Here is a 20,194-nt window from a genome sequence, read left to right as displayed (position 1 = left end):
AAACATAGGCAGAAAACTCTATGACATAAATCACAGCAAGATCCTAGAGAAATGGAAATAAAAACAAAAATAAATGGGACCAGAGGAAACTTCAAAGCTTTTGCACAGCAAAGGAAACCATAAACAAGATGAAAAGGCAACCCTCAGAATGGGAGAAAATATTTGCAAATGAAGCAACTGACAAAGGATTAATCTCCAAAGCATACAAGCAACTCATGCAGCTCAATATCAAAGAAACAACCCAATCCAGAAATGGGCAGAAGACCTTAATAGACATTTCTCCAAAGAAAATATACAGATTGCTAACAAACACATGAAAGAATGCTCAATGTCATTAATCATTAGAGAAATGCAAATCAAAACTACAATGAAATATCATCTCACACCGGTCAGAATGGCCATCATCAAAAAATCTACAAACAATAAATGCTGGAGAGGGTGTGGAGAAAAGGGAACCCTCTTGCATTGTTGGTGGGAATGTAAATTGATACAGCCACTATGGAGAACAGTATGGAGGTTCCTTAAAAAACTACAAATAGAACTACCATACGACCCAGCAATCCCACTACTGGGCATATACCATGAGAAAACCATAATTCAAAAAGAGTCATGTACCACAATGTTCATTGCAGCTCTATTTACAATAGTCAGGACATGGAAGCAACCTAAGTGTCCATCAACAGATGAATGGATAAAGAAGATGTGGCACATATATACAATGGAATATTACTCAGCCATAAAAAGGAACGAAACTGAGTTATTTGTAGTGAGGTGGATGGACCTAGAGACTGTCATACAGAGTGAAGTATGTCAGAAAGAGAAAAACAAATACTGTATGCTAACACATATATATAGAATCTAAAAAAAAAAGAAAGAAAATGGTCAGAAGAACCTAGGGGCAAGACGGGAATAAAGATGCAGACCTACTAGAGAATGGACTTGAGGATACAGGGAGGGGGAAGGGTAAGCTGGGACAAAGTGAGAGAGTGGCATGGACATATATACACTACCAGACATAAAATAGATAGCTAGTTGGAAGCAGCCACATAGCAGAGGGAGATCAGCTTGGTGCTTTCTGACCACCTAGAGTGGTGGGATAGGGAGGGTGGGAGGGAGGGAGATGCAAGAGGGAAGAGATATGGGGACATATGTATATGTATAACTGATTCACTTTGTTATAAAGCAGAAACTAACACACCATTGTAAAGCAATTATACTCTAATAAAGATGTTAAAAGAAAAAAAAGAATCTGCCTGCCAATGCAGGGGACACAGGTTCGAGCCCTGGTCCAGGAAGATCCCACATGCTGCGGAGCAGCTAAGCCCGTGCGCCACAACTAATGAGCCTGCGATCTAGAGCCCGCGAGCCACAACTACTGAGCCCGCGCGCCACAACTACTGAAGCCCGTGTGCCTAGAGCCCATGTTCTGCAACAAGAGAAGCCACCGCAATGAGAAGCCCGTGTACTGCAACGAAGAGTAGCCCCCGCTCACCACAACTAGAGAAAGCCCACACGCAGCAACGAAAACCCAATACAGCCACACACACACACACACAAAAAATACAAAAGAGGTGATTATGTGAAGTCCCACAGCTCAGTGCCTGATGCTAAATAAATAACTGGTCAAGAATAAATGGAGATCCTTGAGAGTTAAGATGGGATGGGAAGGAGAAGTGGCCTAAATTCTGAGCCACGAGATGGCACTAAAAGGAGTCAAGGAGAACCTGAAGGACAACAAAAGTCTCTCCTCAAGAAGAAATATATGGACTCAAAAATGCAGTACTTTGGGGGAAGAATTGGAGGAAGAGGAAAAAAGGAGATGGGTGTTTGAGTTTAAAGATTTTTTTTGCCTCTAAGAATGTACCAGTTATCGTCTGCTGTATAACAAACCATGCCAGAATTTAGTGCCTTAAAACAACAGTCTCTAAATTGGTTCTCTAAGTTGGCACATTTAGGCTGGGTTCAGCTGCTGGTGCCTGGGTTCCTTCACATAGATACAGTCAGATGTGGCATGGATGGGCTGGATGGTCTAAGATGGTTTCACACACATGTCTGGTGGTTGGGGACTGCCAGCCAGGAACCTTGCTTCTATCTCATGTGGTTTCTCCAGCTAGCTCATACTTGTTCCCATGGCAGTGTCGTTCCAAGAGGGCCCAAAGCAGGAGCTGCAAGGCTCTTGATTCCTAGGCTTGGAACTCAACCAACCTCACTTTTGTCACATTCTATTGGTGAAAGCAAGTCAGAATGCCAGCATAGATTCAAGAGGCAAGGAAACAGATTCTATCTCTTGATGAAGAAGCTGCTGAAATTCCTGACCATTGAAACTCTTCCACATAGGTGCTAACTCATGCATATTTGGCCTGGGAGGCTGTTTGGTGGGTTGGGAAGAAGTCCATATATGCACTCCCATGTGAACGGCTTTGTACACCTGCCTGCTAGTGTATACTTCCCCGTGTTGTCTGCACTTACCGCCTCCATTTCTTCGCTTCCTTTCTCTCCTCCATCCACTCCAATCAGGATTTTGTTCCTATTGTTCCATTGAAAGAGCTCTTATCAAAGTCACCAGTGACCCACATCTTGCAAAGCTGATGGTCAGTTCTCTGCTCTGTGCCACCCATCCCCCGCCGCCCTCTCAGAACATAGTTGAAGCCTCAGCGTATTAAGGGGGGTTCCCAGGACATTAAGTGCTGTTGAGCATCTCTTAACTTCTTTTTTTTTTTTAACATCTTTATTGGAGTATAATTGCTTTACAATGGTGTGTCTCTTAACTTCTTGAAGCCCTTTCTTCTCTAGGCATCCCTGTCACCTTTCTGGCCTCATTTTCCTTCTACCTCACTGGCTGTACCTTTTCTGTTTTCTTTGCCAGCCTCTCTTCCTCTCAAAGGAAGGGGCCCCAGCGTCTGTCTTTGTCCCTCTACTTTTGCTACATTTTCTCCCTAGATGATCTCACATAGGCCCATGATTTAAATTGACCTGATGACTCTCAAATTTATATCATCCAGCTTAAACCTCACCTCTGAGTTCCCTGGACAATTCCACCTGGATTTTGAAAAGATAGTTCAAAAAGTTAAATGGCCAAAGTAATTGATTTTTTTTTTAAAGGAAAGCTTTTTTCTTTTTTTTTGGCCGCACCATGCGGCCTGTGGGATCTTAGTTCCCCGACCAGGGATTGAACCCGTGCCCCCTGTAGTGGAAGTGCAGAGTCTTAACCACTGGACTGCCATGGAATTCCAGTAATTGATTTTTTTAAAAAATTTACTTATTTTATTTATTTTTGGCTGCGTTGGGTCTTCTTTGCTGCGTGCGGGCTTTCTCTGTTTGCAGCGAGTGGGGGCTACTCTTTGTTGCAGTGCACGGGCTTCTCATTGTGGTGGCTTCTTTTGTTGTGGAGCACAGGCTCTAGGCATGCGGGCTTCAGTAGTTGTGGCACGTGGGCTCACTAGTTGTGGCTTACGGGCTCTAGAGCACAGGCTCAGTAGTTGTGGTGCATGGGCTTAGTTGCTCCGTGGCATGTGGGATCTTCCCGAACCAGGGGTCGAACCCATGTCCCCTGCATTGGCAGGCAGATTCTGCGCCACCAGGAATCTGCCTTCACTGCGCCACCAGGGAAGTCCCCAGTAATTGATTTTTGACCCACTTCCCCCCAGCAGCATTCTTTGTGACCTCCCTCACCTTTATAAATGACAGCAACATTTACCTAGTTGCTCAAGGCAAAAGCACTTGGGAGCATCTTGATTTCTCTTTTCCTCACATTCTACACCCAATCTGTCAGTAAGCTCTGTTGGTTCTATCACCAAGATATATCCCCAGTGCAGCCACTTGTCATTCTTCCCAGTGCTGTACCCCTAGTCCACAGCCTTTTGCACTGAGACTGTGCAAGGGCTTCCTAACCAGCCTTCCTCACCCCCAGCCCTGTCTCCCGTCTGTCCTCCATGCTGCAAACTTCTTATTTATTTATTTATTTTGTGGCCACCACGCGGCCTGTGGGATCTTAGTTCCCTGACCAGGGATCGAACCTGTGCCCCCTGCGGTGGAAGCTCAGAGTCTTAACCACTGGACCACCAGGGAAGTCCCAGCTGCAACCTTCTAAAGCTTAAATCACATTCAGTATCACGTCGCTGCTTAAAACCTACCAGTGGCCCTCACTAAAACTGGAAACAAATCTACACTGTTTACGAAAGCTGTGAGGCTTCTTCCTATGCCTCTGATCTCTCCCTGTTCTACTCTCCCGAGGTCCTTGCATGAGCCACATGGACCCTCTCAAAGCTGCTGCTTCTCTCATGGCCTTTGTACCTGCTGCTTCTTCCACTAGAAGCTCTTCTCCCGCATCTTTAGCACATATCAGTACCTGAAATTACCCTTTTCATGTAGTAGTTGTCATGTGTGTTGCATGTCCCCACCCCCCCGCCCCCTCCCCCCTTCCCATGCCCCAGTAGAAGAGAATAGAAGCTCTTGTCTATCTTGTTTACAGCTGTATCCCCAGAGCCTGGGGCAGGGCCTGAGTCATAGTAGAAGCTCAGTGTACATTTGCTGACTGATTTGTCTGTGAGGACTATAGCTAAGATTGTTAGAACTAGGTAGAAGAAAAACAGTCCAGCCTCATGGTTTCACAGATGGGGAAGCAGAGGCAGGGATGCAAACTTATGAGAGCCAAGTTGATTGTGTACAATCCGTAGGTTTCATTTTCATAAGCAGTAGTAGCCGCTAAAGGTGAAGGTTAGTTATTTCCTCCTACAATCTCCCTGCCAGGATTATCATGACAATAGATCTCAGAACAAATTCTGCTACCCATACAAATCTGTATATAACAAGCATTTACTAGCAGGAAGCCACAAAACCGGTTCATACAGTCTGTTCTGTAAAGTCAGTGAAGGCTCAGCCCTCTGTCCTTTTAGGTGCTCTGTCACCTTGCATGAAGGGTCCACTCAAGAAAGATACAACGTTCTAGATGCAGGATTCAGCTAGACAGATGGTCACATCAGGCAACCAGAATCCCTCAGGATTTGGGATGCCTCAAGGATTTAGCCCAGTGCCTCATCCTTAAGTGAGATTTTTTTTTTTTTTTACTCTGAAGAAGGAATGGATGGTGCCCCTCGTCATTTTAGCCAATCTACGTATCTCGAATGCTGCAGGCACACCTTGTTTTATTGCACTTCGCTTTATTGTGCTTTGAAGATACTGCGTTGTTTTACAAATTGGTTTGTGGGAGCCCTGTGTCAAGTCCAACAGCATTTGCTCACTTCATGTCTCTGTGTCACATTTTGGTAATTCTTGCAATATTTCAAATTTTTTCATTATTATATTTGTTGTGGTGATCAGTGACCTTCAATGTTACTATTGCAGAAAGATTATGACTCGATGAAGGCTCAGATGATGATTAGCATTTTTTAGCAATGAAGTATTTTTATTTATTTTGTATTTTTTAAAAGTTTATATTTTTATTTTTTAAAAGTTTACTTATTCTTGGCTGTGTTGGGTCTTCGTTGCTGGGTCTTCTAGTTGTGGCGAGCGGGGGCCATTCTTCGTGGCGGTGCGCGGGCTTTTCATTGTGGTGGCTTCTCTTGTAGTGTAGTACAGGCTCTAGGCGCTTGGGCTTCAGTAGTTGCAGCACGCGGGCTCAGTAGTTGTGGCTTGTGGGCTTAGTTGCTCCATGGCATGTGGGATCTTCCTGGACCAGGGACTGAACCCATGTCCTCTGCGTTGGCAGGCAGATTCTTAACCACTGCGCCACCGGGAAGTCCAGCAGTGGACTGTTTTTAAATTAGGCATGTATATTGCTTTTTTAGACATAATGCTATTGCACACTTAGTAGACAGTGGTATAGTATAAATGTATCTTTTATATGCACTGGGTAACAAAAATTCCTGTCGCTCACTTTATTGCGATATTGGCTTTATTGTAGTGGTCTGGAACCCAGCCTACGATATCTCCAAGGTATGCCGGCAGTAATTTCACCAAAAGATAGCTTATTTCTAATACCTGTTGTGCTAATTAATAAGCCATGAATTTCACTGATACATTCATTATGGCGCTCTCTATGCTAATCATTATTGAGAGAGGGAGAGCTGCAGGGCTGTGCTGAGCTGATTGGGTGTGATTGTGTACATCTCAGACATGGCGGAAGTATTTACACTATGGAAAGTGGCAACAGGGTCTCCCTGCCCACCCCACCAACCAGAGAGCCAGTTATTAAACATTGACCAGCGCACCACTGGATAGCTTAGAGCCCTCTGGACTGTGGCCTTTCTGATAAATTCTGGCCAACCACCTCACCCTCATGACTACCTCTAGACTTGGTGATAGTCATAGCTGCACTTCAGAAATTACCTGGCACCTTTACAACAATATTGATTCCCAGGCCCCGGTCGGTGGAGATTCTGACTTAACTGGACTGGGGTGGGGCTTGGATATCAGGATACATTTGAAGATCACCACGTGGTTCGAAGCTGCAGCCAGGGTCACACTCCCACCTCTGTGTCATACTATTTATGCCACATATTCTAACAAAGTTAATGGCAAAGCCAGGCTTGGCACCAGGCCTGCTGACCCCCAGCCCAGAGGTCCTGGCAAAAGGAGAGAAAAATTGAAAATAGGTCATTACTTCTTCTGAGATTTCAGTATTTGCAGATGTGTCTGAGGAGCAGCCCATAGTGCTTGGGGTCAGGTTGGGGGTGGGAGGAACAACGAAGTTGCCCAGGAGCCCAGGAAAGGCTGTGCTAGCCCCAAAGAGCTCCAGGCTCCCTCTGCGGGGGTGTCTCAGCCTCATCCCTCAGGGCGTCATCGTTTAGGGGCTCAGGGAGAGCTGAGAGGGACCACTCAGATGTGTGTGTGTCACTAGGGAAGATTTGAAAGAGGAGAGCGTGCAGCTAGCTAGAGAGGTCAGGACTAAGGCGGGGGCAACTGAAAGAAAACCGGAGTGGGGAAGGAGGCTAGGAGGCGAACCCCCAGGGAGAGGGAGACAGACAACCCCTCCTGGGGATGGAGATGAGCACCTCCATGAGTGGGTGTAAGCCTGGCTCTGTGGGGCTGGTGAGGGAAGGTAGTCCTGCAAAGAGGGGTAAAGATTTAATTTCTTCCTCCTTAAAGGACAGAGAGGATGACTTCTAACCTTGGGGTAGGATGCCTTCTTAGCCCCTGGTTATTCATTTGAAGGTGACCCTCAGCAGTTCCTGGTTCCAAGTCTCCACCCAACCTTGCAAGGCTCGCTTGCTTCCTAGTACCAGGAAACTGGCTTCCTTTTAACTCCCTGGGCAGGGCATTGCCTCCCTCCCCACCCCCACCTTACTTTCTTCTTTCTATGGCAGAGCCCTGAGGGCTGGGACAGCCTGGTCTCTGTTTCTCTCTGGGAGGCTTGGGAGTCCAGGGCAGGGGACTGGGACAAGTGTGCCATTCCTGCAGTCACCACCAGGGACCCCACCTAGCGCTGCCGTGAGCTCACAACCTCTGGGCCACACATTTAATTCCTGAATGGCACAAACACTGATTGCCGGCCTGCCAAGTCCCAGGCTGAGCTAGGCCTGCAGGGAAAGGAAATAGCAGTGAGTCAAGCAGGGGCCGTGGGAGACAGACTCACAGACAGGAAGACAGATTCTGACCCCGGGCAGGGGAAAGGCTGGGTGCGAAGAAGCTGGGTCAGAGCTGGGCTGAGTGTGTGCAAGGGAGGGGGCTCCTGAGTTGAGGTGAGGGGGTGAGGGCTTCTCAGAGGAGGAGGCCACTGGGGCAGGGTTGGGATCTTACCTGGCTGCAGAGAAGGGGAATCTCAGAGACCTGGGGAAAAGCCTCCAAACTGTTACAAGAGGAAACTGCGGGCCTCAGCTCCACGAGGGCCCCTACCCGCACCCTCGTCCGCAGCACCTTCCTAGATGCGGCTCTCCCACCCCCCTTAGGCTGAGGAACTCCACTTCCTTATTCCATTCATGCCTTGCACACTCATTTGCACACTTTAACACCTTAGCCATAAATTCCTGCTCTTTTCCCATAGTCTTCTCTCTTGACAACAGTGGAAAGCGAGCATTTCTGTGTACCCCGAATGAAGCACTCTAGCTGTCTCCCTAGCGCCCCTCTGCACACACTCTCCCACGGCCCCCAAAGTGCCTGAGCATAGGCGCTTCCACAGCTGCACGCGACCTCTTTCGCAAAACCCTCGCCCCTGCCCCTCCCTCGGCCTCCTCTGGGTCCAGGCCGCTGCCCCGCCCCAGGCCCGCCCCCTCCCAGAGCGCCCATTGGCCCTGGGGCTGGGTGGGCCCGGGCCGGGGCTGTGATTGCGGCTCGCCGGTGTCAGTCCCCGAGTGAGCGCCGGTGGCGGGGCGGGGAGCCGGGCAGGCAGCCTCAGGTGGGGCTGCTGGCAGCGAGGGACCCAGCCCGGGAGCCCCCCAGGATGCCCCGCGGAGACTCGGAGCAGGTGCGCTACTGCGCGCGCCTCTCCTATCTCTGGCTCAAGTTCTCGCTCGTCATCTACTCCACGGTGTTCTGGGTGAGTGACCCCAGTCGGGCCCCGGCATGGGAGGGGGAGTCGGCACTCCCTTGTTCACCCACACGCTGAGCCGGCGGTGGGGGTGGGCTGGGTCCAGGCTTGTCTGCTCCAGGGAGGGGCAGAAGCGCACTCCTGGATTCTCGTCCCACTCTCCTTGTGAACTAGGAAATTATGGTTGCTCCAGCTCCGCCTGAGTTTCAGCCGCTCGGTGCGGAGCCTTAGAGCTTGGTGGCAACGTCTCAGACGAAGGAGCTCCCACGAAGGAGCTCCGCCTGGCTCACCTGTGTGCACCTGACCAGCAGTTTGGTTCTGCGAGTCCGCTGCGCTTCCGCTGGTGCCGTAGGCTGTGGTTACCACGTTTGGCCGCGCTCACCCCACCTGCCGGGTATTACTGAGTTCGTCTCTCTATCCGTCTGCGGAGAAGTGGTCGGGCTTTGTTGTCCGGAGTCGGGAGACCTGAACTCCTTATGCTGTCCCCACTATTTACTTGCCCATGCCCCTGAGCAAGATGCTTTTCCAGGTGCCTTGATTTCCTCTTTGGTGAAAGGAGGATTCCACCAGACGTGTGGTCTCCGGCTGCTCCCAGGTGCTCAGTAACTTAAAAACGCCCCTGCACTTAACCTTCTCTCTCTCTTGTTGGGGGCAGGGTGGTAGTGGCTGGACATGAACCAGCCTTCGAATCCTGCCACTACCTCTTTCCAGCGGCGTGATCTCGGGGAAGTTACTTCAACTCTCTAGGCCATAGTTTCCCGGTCTGCAAATGGAGACAGTAATTATACTCAACTTTCAGAATGGTTGTGGAGATTAAATGAAACAGGTCAAGTACATTGCTTAGCACAGGGACCAGTGAAGAGCTTAAGAGGTGTCAGCCATTATTATTATGGGCAAGGGAGCTGGGCCCTCCTGGTAAGCTGCCCCAATAGCCTGCATTTCTTTATGGAGATTTCAGACTAGGCTGGGCCCCCTTGTAGAAATGAGGACACCTTTCTACAGGCCAGTGCCAGCCCTGCCACTCTAGAATAGCCCCCTACCCCCAGTATGCCACAGGGCAGACTTGCCCAGGTACCTGACACTCCTCTGCCTCAAAACACATGCACACTCCTGGTCTTCTCCTCAGCCCTCATTGGGTCTGTTCTGCTGGCAGGACCTGTTAGATCTGCCATCAAGCCTGGCTTTCCTTGTGACCCCTCTGTGTATGTGACCTTACCTGGTAGTCAAGAGATCCAGATTCTAGTCTTGTTCTGTTTTGAATCACTGGGAGAGCTTAGGCAAGTCATTTCCATGTTTGGGGCCTCAGAGCTGTTAATTGACTTGCCCAGCTCCCAGTCCAATTCTCTGACTCTATGTAGTGTGGAAGAGAGAAGAGCAGTATGGGTGGGGGCCGGAGGATGGAGCACAGACCCATTGATGGAGGCTTCAGGGAGGCAGAAGGTTTTATGTGGAACTGGATGGGGGTGATTTGAGCTGTCATTCAGTGGTTCTTAAAGTTGCATCAGAATCAACTACAGAATTTTAAAAACACTACAGTTACCTGGGCCCTGGCCTGTGTATTTATTTAAACTTATTTAAGCTCCCCAGGTAATTCTACTGTGTGGTCAGGGTTAAAAACGGTTGAGTTAGATGGTCTCGTAGGCCCTTTGATTCTGATTCTGGGTTTTTCTTGCCTTCTCCTTGTTTGTCTGGCCTCAGAAGCTCATTCTCTGTAGGTCAGAGTTGAAAGAAAGAAGGGTAAGGTTGATGGGTGGGGAGGTGAGAAAATAGGGGAAGACCAGGAGTCAGAAGGTGGGGATTACTTTTTTGGCTTCACCCCTTCTCTTGATATATAATCACTGACCAGTCTCTTAACCTCTTCGCGCCTCCATTTTTCCACCTGTAAAATGGATAACTGATACCCTGCCCCACACTTCATTGGATTGTTTTTGGGGTTAGTGATGTGGGGAAACAGTGACATGTGGGGAAACCAAGGACTATAAAAAAGAAAGTTGCACAGTTAAAACGGAACTCGAATTTTCAAGGCCTGTCCTGTCACTGTCCCCTGCAGCCCTGAGAAAAGAGCACTCTGTGACCTTTGCTTTGTCTCTCTTGGAGCAGGGTGGGACTCAGAACTCAGAATCTTTCCTTTCCAGCCACCTGAGGTTGCCTTACCAAATCGTTAACTTCCCATCCCTGCAGGTATTTGTGCTTAAAAGTCTCCCTAGGCATGCCAAGAGCTCAGCCACCTGCCAGGGCAACTCCAGGTGCCAGAATTTGACTGCAGGGTGGAGGCCCAGTTTAAGTAATTTGTCCTAGACTGGGTTTGCTGTTAATTGGAAGCCATTACAGGAGAGCCTATCGTCTCCGTCCCTTGGGAGGAGGAGTAGGGCCAAGGGTTCCTTGCTTTGTAAGCCCAAAGTGCCAACACTTTCATCTCAGTATTTAAGGAGCCATACGTTTTACCATAGCCATGCACCTTCCATAGGGCTTTTTGCTTTAAAACTTACTATCAAATAGGAAATGCAAGGAGACTGTACAACATTTAAAAGTATAGAAGAATCGTCATCAGTGATAAGCCTTCCTCCTATCCCTCTCTCCTGGCCTGCCCTGTCCAGAGGAGGCCTCTGTTATGAGTTTCTTATGATTCTTTTCTGAGATGCAATCCTAGGCACAGGATGTCCTAGGCACAAACATGTGCATATGTCATATATTCCTTTTTGTTCCCCCTGCATAAAGTAGCACACTACACAGCTCTGCCCTTACCTTTTCACTTAAATTTAAATCTGTGTAAAATTTGGAGCTTTGCTAGGGGCTGCCTCATTCTGTTTGATGGCTGCATAGAATTCACTGTAGGCTAGGCCAAAATAGACTTAATCAGTCTCCAGCTGGGGAACTCAGGTTGTTTCCAATCTTTCGTTACTGCAGACAGTGCCGCAGTGAGCATCTTCGAACGTGTCATTTTGCACATATGTGTGTATGTCTTCAGGGTAATTTCTAAAAGTGGAATTGCTGGGTTAGAGGGTATATGAATATATAATATACATACAAGAATACACTCATAATAAGTGTGTACAACTTGATTAATTTTTACAAAGTGAACACCACTGTATAATCAGCCCCCAGGTCAACCAGCAGAATGGACAGAAGAAGCCAGCAACTCCCATTGTGTCCACTGCCAGTCGCTACCCCTTCTCGCCAGTAGTAATCACTATAGGGATGTCTAATAGCACAGAACAGCTTCACCTGTTTTTGTATGTGCATTAAAAATTTTGATAGATGTTGTTCAAATAGCCATACGTAGAGGCTGTAACTATTATAATATTGTTTACATGTAATATTATATTACTTTAAGCTGATTCACTTTTTAAACTTAAGTTTATTTTTAAAAGGAGGCTTTATATCACCACTGCCATTGGGGAACCAATATTCCTCATCAAAAATAGCAGGTAGAAATGCAGATCAAAACTACAATGAGGTATCACCTAACACCAGTCGGAATGGCCATGATCAAAAAATCTACAAACAGGGACTTCCCTGGTGGCGCAGTGGTTAAGAATCCGCCTGCTAATTTAGGGGACACGGGTTCGAGCCCTGGTCCGGGAAGATCCCACATGCTGTGGAGCGAGTAAGCCTGTGCACCACAATTACTGAGCCTGTGCTCTAGAGCCCGCGAGCCACAACTCCTGAGCCCACACGCCGCAACTACCGAAGCCCGCGCGCCTAGAGCCCATGCTCCGCAACAAGAGAAGCCACCGCAGTGAGAACCCTGGGCACCGCAACAAAGAGTAGACCCTGCTCGCCACAACTAGAGAAAGCCTGCGTGAAGTAATGAAGACCCAACACAGGCATAAATAAATAAATAAATAAACAAACAAACTTAAAAACAAATCTACAAACAATAAATGCTGGAGAGGGTGTGGAGAAAATGGAACCCTCCTGCACTGTTGGTGGGAATGTAGACTGATACAGCCACTATGTAGAACAGTATGGAGGTCCCTTAAAAAACTGAAACTAGAACTACCATATGACCCAGCAATCCCACTACTGGACATATACCCTGAGAAAACCATAATTCAGAAAGAGTCATGTACCACCATGTTCATTGCAGCACTATTTACAATAGCCAGGACATGGAAGCAACCTAAGTGTCCATCAACAGATGAATGGATAAAGAAGATGTGGCACATATATACAATGGAATATTACTCAGCCATAAAAAGAAACGAAAGTGAGTTATTTGTAGTGAGGTGGATGGACCTAGAGTCTGTCATACAGAGTGAAGTAAGTCAGAAAGAGAAAAACAAATACCATATGCTAACACATATATATGGAATCTAAAAAAAAAAGAAAAATTGTTATGACGAACCTAGGGGCAGGACAGGAATAAAGATGCAGATGTAGAGAATGGACTTGAGGACACGGGGAGGGGGAAGGTTAAGCTGGGATGAAGTGAGAGAGTGGCATGGACATATATACACTGCCAAATATAAAATAGATAGCTAGTGGGAAACAGCCACATAGCACAGGGAGATCAGCTCGGTGCTTTGTGACCACCTAGAGGGGTGGGATAGGGAGGGTGGGAGGGAGACGCAAGAGGGAGGAGATATGAGGATATATATATACATATAGCTGATTCACTTTGTTATACAGCAGAAACTAACAAAACTTTGTAAAGCAGTTATACTCCAATAAAGATGTTAAAAAATATAGTAGGTAAATATGACAGTAAATATAGTGCAGGGAAGATAAAACAAGTTATTTAATCCTAGCTAGATACTGTGGGTGCTGTAGGCTGCAAACCTGAGGCTTGCCCTGGTTGTTCAAAAGCAGTTTGGCAAGTGTTTGAGAGGCGTAAAGACAAACTGACACCGAAGCTGAGATTTGCTCCTTGATGAGATTGGAAAGATCAGAAGGGAAATGAACAATGAAAACTTCTCAGTCTATGAGTCAATATGAACATGACCTTGAACCCCTTACAGTGACCTCTTGTCCCACACTTGGGGGCCCTCTCATTTTTAGAGGGTGACCTCGGGGCTCAGAGGGGGTGTGTCTCAAGGTCACTGAGCAGAGCTGGCACTAGCCCCCACGTCTCCTCATTCCCAGTTCAGTGAGAAAGGAGCTCACCCAGAGGCTCTTGGAGCCTCCTCTTCCCACCTCATGGGTGAATCACTCTGACACATGTGCCCTTAGCCCACTGGGGACACATCTCTAATTATAGCACCAACCACAGGGTATCCTAGAGATCCGTTTACATGACTGTTTTTCCTCACTGGACTGTGGGCTCCTGGAGGTCAGGGGTGTAGCTCATTCGTATCCTCTTCCAAATGCTGGTCTTGGAGCCGGGCACACAGTAGGTCCTCAGGGAAAGCTTGTTGCATTGGGGCAGTTGAGTCCCAACCTGCATCTTGGAAGCAAGGATTGGAGATATGGGTACCTGGATCAGAGGCTGAACTGGGTGTATAGCCAGCAGTGGTCAGGTTTGCTGATGCCTTGAATTTGCAAAGTGGGCTTTACTGGTCGTGGAGACACTGGCTCTCTGGCAAGCACCTGTTGTCTTGACAATGAGGTAGGGTTTTCAGTTGGGTAATGGTGTCAGGGCTGAGGGGTGTTGATGATTGAGAAGGAAGTGGGTGTGGATAGGTGATGAAGGTTATAAATGCCAGAGGCAATATTAACTCTTCTTGCCCTCTCCAAGGATGGGCCCCGTTATCATAGTTTGATCTGTGATGCTTTATTTTTCCCTAAAGTTTAATGGTGAAGAGTGTGGACTCTGTACCAAGCTATCTGGGTTCAAATCCCAACTCTGACACTTATAGGTTGAGTGACATAGGCACTAACTTCCATCTGCCTCAGTTGTCTTATCTGTAAAGTGGGTGACACCAGAACCTACCTGAGAGTTGCTGAGACCATTAAATGGATTAATTATAGGAAGAGCTTAGAGCAATGCCTAGCACATGGTAAACACTACACCAGCTACTTAAGGATTAGCCGTTCTTTCCCAACCTTCCTCTCTATTCTTCTTGGTACTCACTGAGAATTAGAAGGGCCCTTGAAGGAACCTCTAGTGTGACCTCTTTGTTTTACTGAGGAGAAAACAGGCCTGGAGAGAGGAAGCAAGTATCTGAGACCCCACAGCAAGTTAGTGACAGACCCAGACCAGGACCCGGTTGCCTGACTTCACTTTCTTCATGGGGTCACTGTGACCTTTACCAGCCATTGTACCCCCAGCCCCTACCCCGTGGTAGTCCCTCCACATGTCAGGGCTCAAGGTGTAGGTGGAAGACAGCATTTCTGGAAGGAGCCAAATACCTGGCCTCTCACTTAAGCACAGAAGGAATTTCCTTTTTTTTTTTTTTTTGGCTGCATTGGGTCTTCGGTGCTGTGCGCGGGCTTTCTTTAGTTGTGGCGAGCAGAGGCTACTCTTCGTTGCGGTGCGCGGGCTTCTCATTGCGGTGGCTTCTCTTGTTGCGGAGCATGGGCTCTAGGTGCGCGGGCTTCAGTAGTAGCAGCACGTGGGCTCAGTAGTTGCGGCGCGCGGGCTCTAGGGTGCATGGGCTTCAGTAGTTGGGGCTTGCGGGCTCCAGAGCACAGGCTCAGTAGTTGTGGCACACGGGCTTAGTTGCTCCGTGGCATGTGGGATCTTCCCGGACCAGTGATCGGACCTTTGTCCCCTGCATTGGCAGGCGGATTCTTAACCACTACGCCACCAGGGAAGTCCATAGCAGGAATTTCTAAGTTTTGAAAAGAGCTTTGTTTGTGTGAAAATAATATGTGCACATAGTTTAAAAAGAATTCCAAGCAATTCAGGTAGGTACACAGATGAAAGTAAAAGTCACCTTCGATTCTACCACTGAGCGAGAACTCATTGTTGGGGTTACTACCCATTTGGACATGTCCTTGTACATATATGTACATATTTAACTTTTTTTTATTGTGTTTGATTGATCGGGCAGGTCTATTTCCCTCTTGTTCTAGGCAAGCATTTCAAAGAGAAAATAGTGAAACTCAAGTAGAAAGTGAGGCAGCCTTCATACTGGAGAAGCGGTTACCATGCCTCATGGGCTGTCAGAGATGACCTGGCGCTGGGCTCAGGCCTCAGGCCCATAGAGGTCCTCCCTTCCCCCAGCTTGGCCATGGGACCTTTAAAATCCAGAGAATCAGGAAGACAGTCCCGGAAGGGATTTGGAGAACCTTCTAATGAACTCATTTTCCATATGAGCAAGTAAGGCCCCGAGAAAGTTTCTTTGTGCTTAGTCGAGGCTTCTGTGCATGAACCTGCCCCCTCCTGTAAGAGAGGGGTTGCTTTAAGTTGTAGGAGTGGGTTGGGACCTCGCTACCTTTGGTTGTTCGTTCCTGAGCAGGAGTAACTACCTGCCCTTCTCCTTTCCCCTGCCCGGTGCCTCCTCTCTCTCCGTGAGTCACAATGCCAACCTGGGGTGGGGCTTAGAGTCAACCAGATTAGGGACTGATAATGCAATTTCCATACCAGTTGGCTGCATATACAGGGGAATGATGTCTTCTGGGTAAGCCCGGACACAGGAGATTGAGAAGATAAACCTTTCCCAGAGAGCACCTCTGGATGTGAGTGGGCTGGAATCGACATCTTCTGGAAGTCACGAGATTCCAGTCTTGATCTGCCATTCCCTCCAGGGTGGGACCGTTTGCTTATTCAGTCAACAAAATAGTTATTTAATGCCTACTGTGTATACCAGGCATTGTGATAGTTACCAGGAAACAACTATGAATGAGACAGGTTAGTCAGACAAACCAGTAAATAAACATAGCTGTGATAGGTGCTAAGGAGGAAATTAGGGAGGAAGTGGGAAGAGATGGGAGTTCCTACTTTAAATGGGGTGGTCAAAGAAGGCCTTTATGAGGAGGTCAAAGTCTGAGAAGGACCCAGCCACAAAAAAGGCCTGTAGAGAGCATCTCAGACGGAGGGAGCAGTAAGTGCACAGGCCCGAGGTAGGCAAGTATGGCTGCAGCAGATGAGGAAGCCTAAGGGCCAAATTGTGGGTGGAGAGACTCTGGTCATATGAGGAGTCTGGGGTCTAAGTGGCCCAGAGGGGAGGTTTAATTGTCAGGACCTGATGGCAGTGCCATTTGGAGACATGGATCAAGTGCTGGTTCTGCTGTGACGCTGGGTGAAGGACCAACTCTCTGATTCTCCTGGACGCTTCATCTGCGGATACCCTGGAGGGCTGTGGGGAGGACCCTGCAAGATGAGAGATGTGGAAGCACCCAGCACACTATAGGCCCGGTGTCCCTGGGGGGGATGGAGACTTATCTGGGGAGCCTTCCAGAGCTCAGGGGGAGCTGAGACGTAAGATGTGATGAGAAGTTCTGGAATTTGTCTTATCAGAGGAAGCTGCTTTCTGCTGGGGATTCTCTGCCTGCTTAGAGTGGATGGCTGTGGCCTTGCCCTTGGGCGGAGAAGTCTGCCCCCTTGGGAGCACATTCAGCCTCTTCTGGGGCCTGAGTTCTTCCCACCCTTTTGTTCCTAGGCTTTAGTGGTGTACCAGCAGAGGTTGTGTGCCACATGATGGGCACGTGGGTCTAGGGAGGCCAAACTAGAAGTATCCTCAATGCTCTGAGAGCACCTGGAGAAGGAGGTATGGGGGAGCCCAGGGGCAGGGTCTGCCCTTGCCAGGGAATGTCACACAGGTGTACTGTTCAGCTCCAGGCTGGGCCTTCCCAGCTGGGCCTGTGGGAGGGGAGACAGAGAAGACTAGGAGTTCAGCCCACGAGGGAGCTGGTGAAAGAGAGAGAGAAGGTGAAATCCCACGAGGGAGCTGGTGAAAGAGAGGGAGAAGGTGAAATCAGGCGGCAGCAGCCAGTTGGAGGCAGCGTGTGGTTTCCTGCGGGGCTGCCTGGCCGTGACTGCAGAGGAGCCCTGGGGAGGACTTCCAGGAGGTGGCAGCCGGGCTTGAAGGGCATGGATGCCAGGCTGAGAGGAGTGGAGATGAGCTTTGGGAGGGGGGGGGGTCACTGCAGAATGGGATATTTGTTGGGCCTGGATGTTGAGGTCAGTAACGCCCTTTTTTTTTTTTTTTTTTTTGCGGTGCATGGGCCTCTCACTGTTGTGGCCTCTCCCGTTGCGGAGCACAGGCTCCGGACGCGCAGGCTCAGCGGCCATGGCTCACGGGCCCAGCCGCTCTGCAGCATGTGGGATCTTCCTGGACCAGGGCATGAACCCGTGTACCCTGCATCGGCAGGTGGACTCCCAACCACTGTGCCACCAGGGAAGCCCCCAGAAACGCCCTTTGAGGGGACCAGTCCTGGAGGCGCAGCTCTACCACGCAGCAGGTTAGGAGAACGAGCACTTCTTGGTTGATGGGTGAGGAGCAGGTCTGATTGGCTATGTGACAAGTCACGGACAACTCTCTGTGCCTCAGTTTCCCTGTCTGTGGAAATGGGTAACCGTTGTACCTCACAGGGGGCCAGGCTTGGATGGGGCCATGCCTCCAGGGCTCTTAGCCGGGCGTCTTGTGCGGTAAGCATCAGCGCGGGATGCCGGGAGAAGCATCGCTGGGCGCGAGCCCGGTGGCAGCTCGCTGTGTGTTGGTGAGAAGGGCTGGAGGGCGGGAGGAGCCTCCGCTTTGCGCTTGCATCACCATACATCGCTTCACTTCTCTGGGTCCTCAGAACAACCCTGTGAGCTGGGCACTTTCCCCTTTCACAGCTGCGGAGACTGAGGCCTAGAGAGGGCGACGTGACTGGCACAACCCACCATTTGCATCCATCCCTGAGACCGGAGCTGTTTCACTGTGAAAGTGGTGCTTGTTGTGTTTTGTTTAATTCTTTCCAGAGTAGACTTTCTCACCAGTGGAGGCGTTTGCATCTTGGCCTGCAGGGAAGTAAATATTTGCCCAGAGGGTAGAAGGAAAACAGCCTTGGCCTGGTCATTCTCAGAGCCCTCCCCCTTCCTGCTGGAGAGCCCCTCCCAGGATGCAGCGTGTGGCCTTGGACAAGTCACAAGACTCCTTGTGCTGTTTCCCGTCCCTACCAGAGGACGGGCTGTGCTGGGTGCAGTGTGGGGGGCCGCAGAGGTGCTTGGGGTCAGGCGGTCAGTTCCCGTGCACCCTCTGTGGGCTGGGCACTGGGCCCAGAGATGGGTGCAGCCCCCAGCCCGCCCTGTCACAGATCGAGGCCAAGTCGCCCGGCTGGAGTGGAGTGGGGTGCTGGCTTCCGAGGCTGGCACCGAATTCGGAGACTGGGTCACTTCCTGAGGTCAAAAGACAGGACCTTCTGGGCCTTGGGCCTCTGAGGCCTCCCATCTTGAGGATTTCACAAGGGCATGTGTCCAAGCCCCATCTTCAGAGCTGACTGCATGGGTCTAGGGTGGGGCCCAGGCACCTATAAGTTTTAAACTTCCCCGGGTGATTCTAACGTGCAGCTGGAGTAGAAACTGCAGCTCATGGTGGTGTCTGTGAGGGAATTCTGATGGGAGTGGCCCGGTTTCCAAGCTGACTTTCTCTCTACCTGAATCCTGACTGCCCTGCTGAACCTTTTCCCAACCTCGCTGCCAATCTGGACAGTGTCCGTGGGCTGGGAAGTCACTGTGCACATTTGGGAGAGGCTCACCGTGAGGGAGCCGTCCTGGAAGGGGAGGGTGCGCTAGCCAGGGGTGGAGGAGCGGGGGTGTTGGGTGGGGTATTGGCGGGGCTAGTCTAGGCTGACGGAGGTGTGTGGAGACCACCAGCCTGGGGATGGGGGTGACCGTGCGGGAGGCTGGGCTTCTTCCGGGGACCCAGATGTATCCGGGTTGGGGGGTGTCCATGGTTCTAGAATTTTGTTTTCCTTTTGGTTATCTTTATAGCATCCTTTAATCTGCTCTAAAGGCAACACGTCTCTGTAGTTAACTTTGTAATTTGAAGAAGTTTCTATAGAACCAGACTTGAGTTTCTTGAGTCAGGGATTCACACACTTAGGGGGTGAGCTGTGATAATTTCTGCCCCCCTGAAATTATGTCTCCAGTTTGAGAACTGCTGATGTGTAGGCATCATGTTGGAAAGCTGGTTGTGATCTATTGAGTGTCAGCGACCTGCAGTTCTGACTCTGTAGGGGAGGTACAGCAGGTGGTGGGGAAGCAGAGTTCCAGGTAGGTGTGATGAACTTGCTTGGGGTCACAGTGATGAGCTAGTGGCCAGTTCGTGGAAGGATAGGGACTTGACTTCTGACTCTGACCAGTGAGCTCTGTAGTGGGTTGGATGGTGCCCCCCCACCCCACAAAAAGATGTGTTCATGTCCCAGAACCTGTGAATGTGGCCTTATTTGGAAAAAGCATCTTTGCAGATATAATTACGTTCAGAATCTTGAGATGAAATCATCCTGGATCGCCTGAGCTGCCTTAAATTGAATGACAAGTATTCTTGTAAGAGAAAGGCAGAGGGAGCTTTGAGACAGAAGAGAAGACACAAACACACCTAGGGGAGAGCCGTGTGAATGCAAAGGCAGACGAACCAAGGAATGCCTGGAGCCACCAGAAGCTGGACGAGGCGAGGAGCCTCTGGAAGAAGCATGGCCCAGCAGCACCTTGGTTTCAGACTTCTCGCCTCCAGAATTTTGAGAGAATACGTTTATGTTTTAAGCCGTTTGTGGTCATTTGTTGCAGCAACCCAGAAAACCAATGCAAGCCCTTTCCGCTTCACCAGATTGCCTCGCTAGGGAGGGGTCCAATTGAGCAGGTCCCTGAATATCCCTTTCCTTTCTGCGGGTGCTGAAGACAGAGGACAAGGGGTGGGGATG

The 20,194-nt window shown here is 49.4% G+C and overlaps 1 protein-coding gene across 4 annotated transcripts in view; it reads left to right on the top strand.

The window, feature by feature from the left end:
* Window positions 1-20,194, top strand: part of TSPAN15 (tetraspanin 15) — a 79,069-nt gene that overhangs the window by 21,202 nt on the left and 37,673 nt on the right. Inside the window, exon 1 of one of the 4 annotated variants that reach the window (XM_027130044.1) lies at window positions 8,265-8,473. The exons of 1 other annotated variant lie outside the window; for it this stretch is intronic. In XM_027130044.1, coding sequence (XP_026985845.1) covers window positions 8,378-8,473 — 96 coding nt within the window. In that variant the 5' untranslated portion in view covers window positions 8,265-8,377. Of the gene's footprint in view, window positions 1-8,264; window positions 8,474-17,625; window positions 17,753-20,194 lie in introns of those variants that run through there. 2 more of the 4 variants (XM_027130046.1, XM_027130048.1) reach the window with 2 other exon arrangements.

Source organism: Aethalodelphis obliquidens, unplaced genomic scaffold (assembly GCF_003676395.1).
Source record: "Aethalodelphis obliquidens isolate GAN/ISIS:26980383/991018 unplaced genomic scaffold, ASM367639v1 scaffold37, whole genome shotgun sequence".
NCBI classification, from domain to species: domain Eukaryota; kingdom Metazoa; phylum Chordata; class Mammalia; order Artiodactyla; family Delphinidae; genus Aethalodelphis; species Aethalodelphis obliquidens.
Note: the sequence above shows the minus strand (reverse complement) of the source record. Positions and strands in the feature narration are given on the sequence as shown.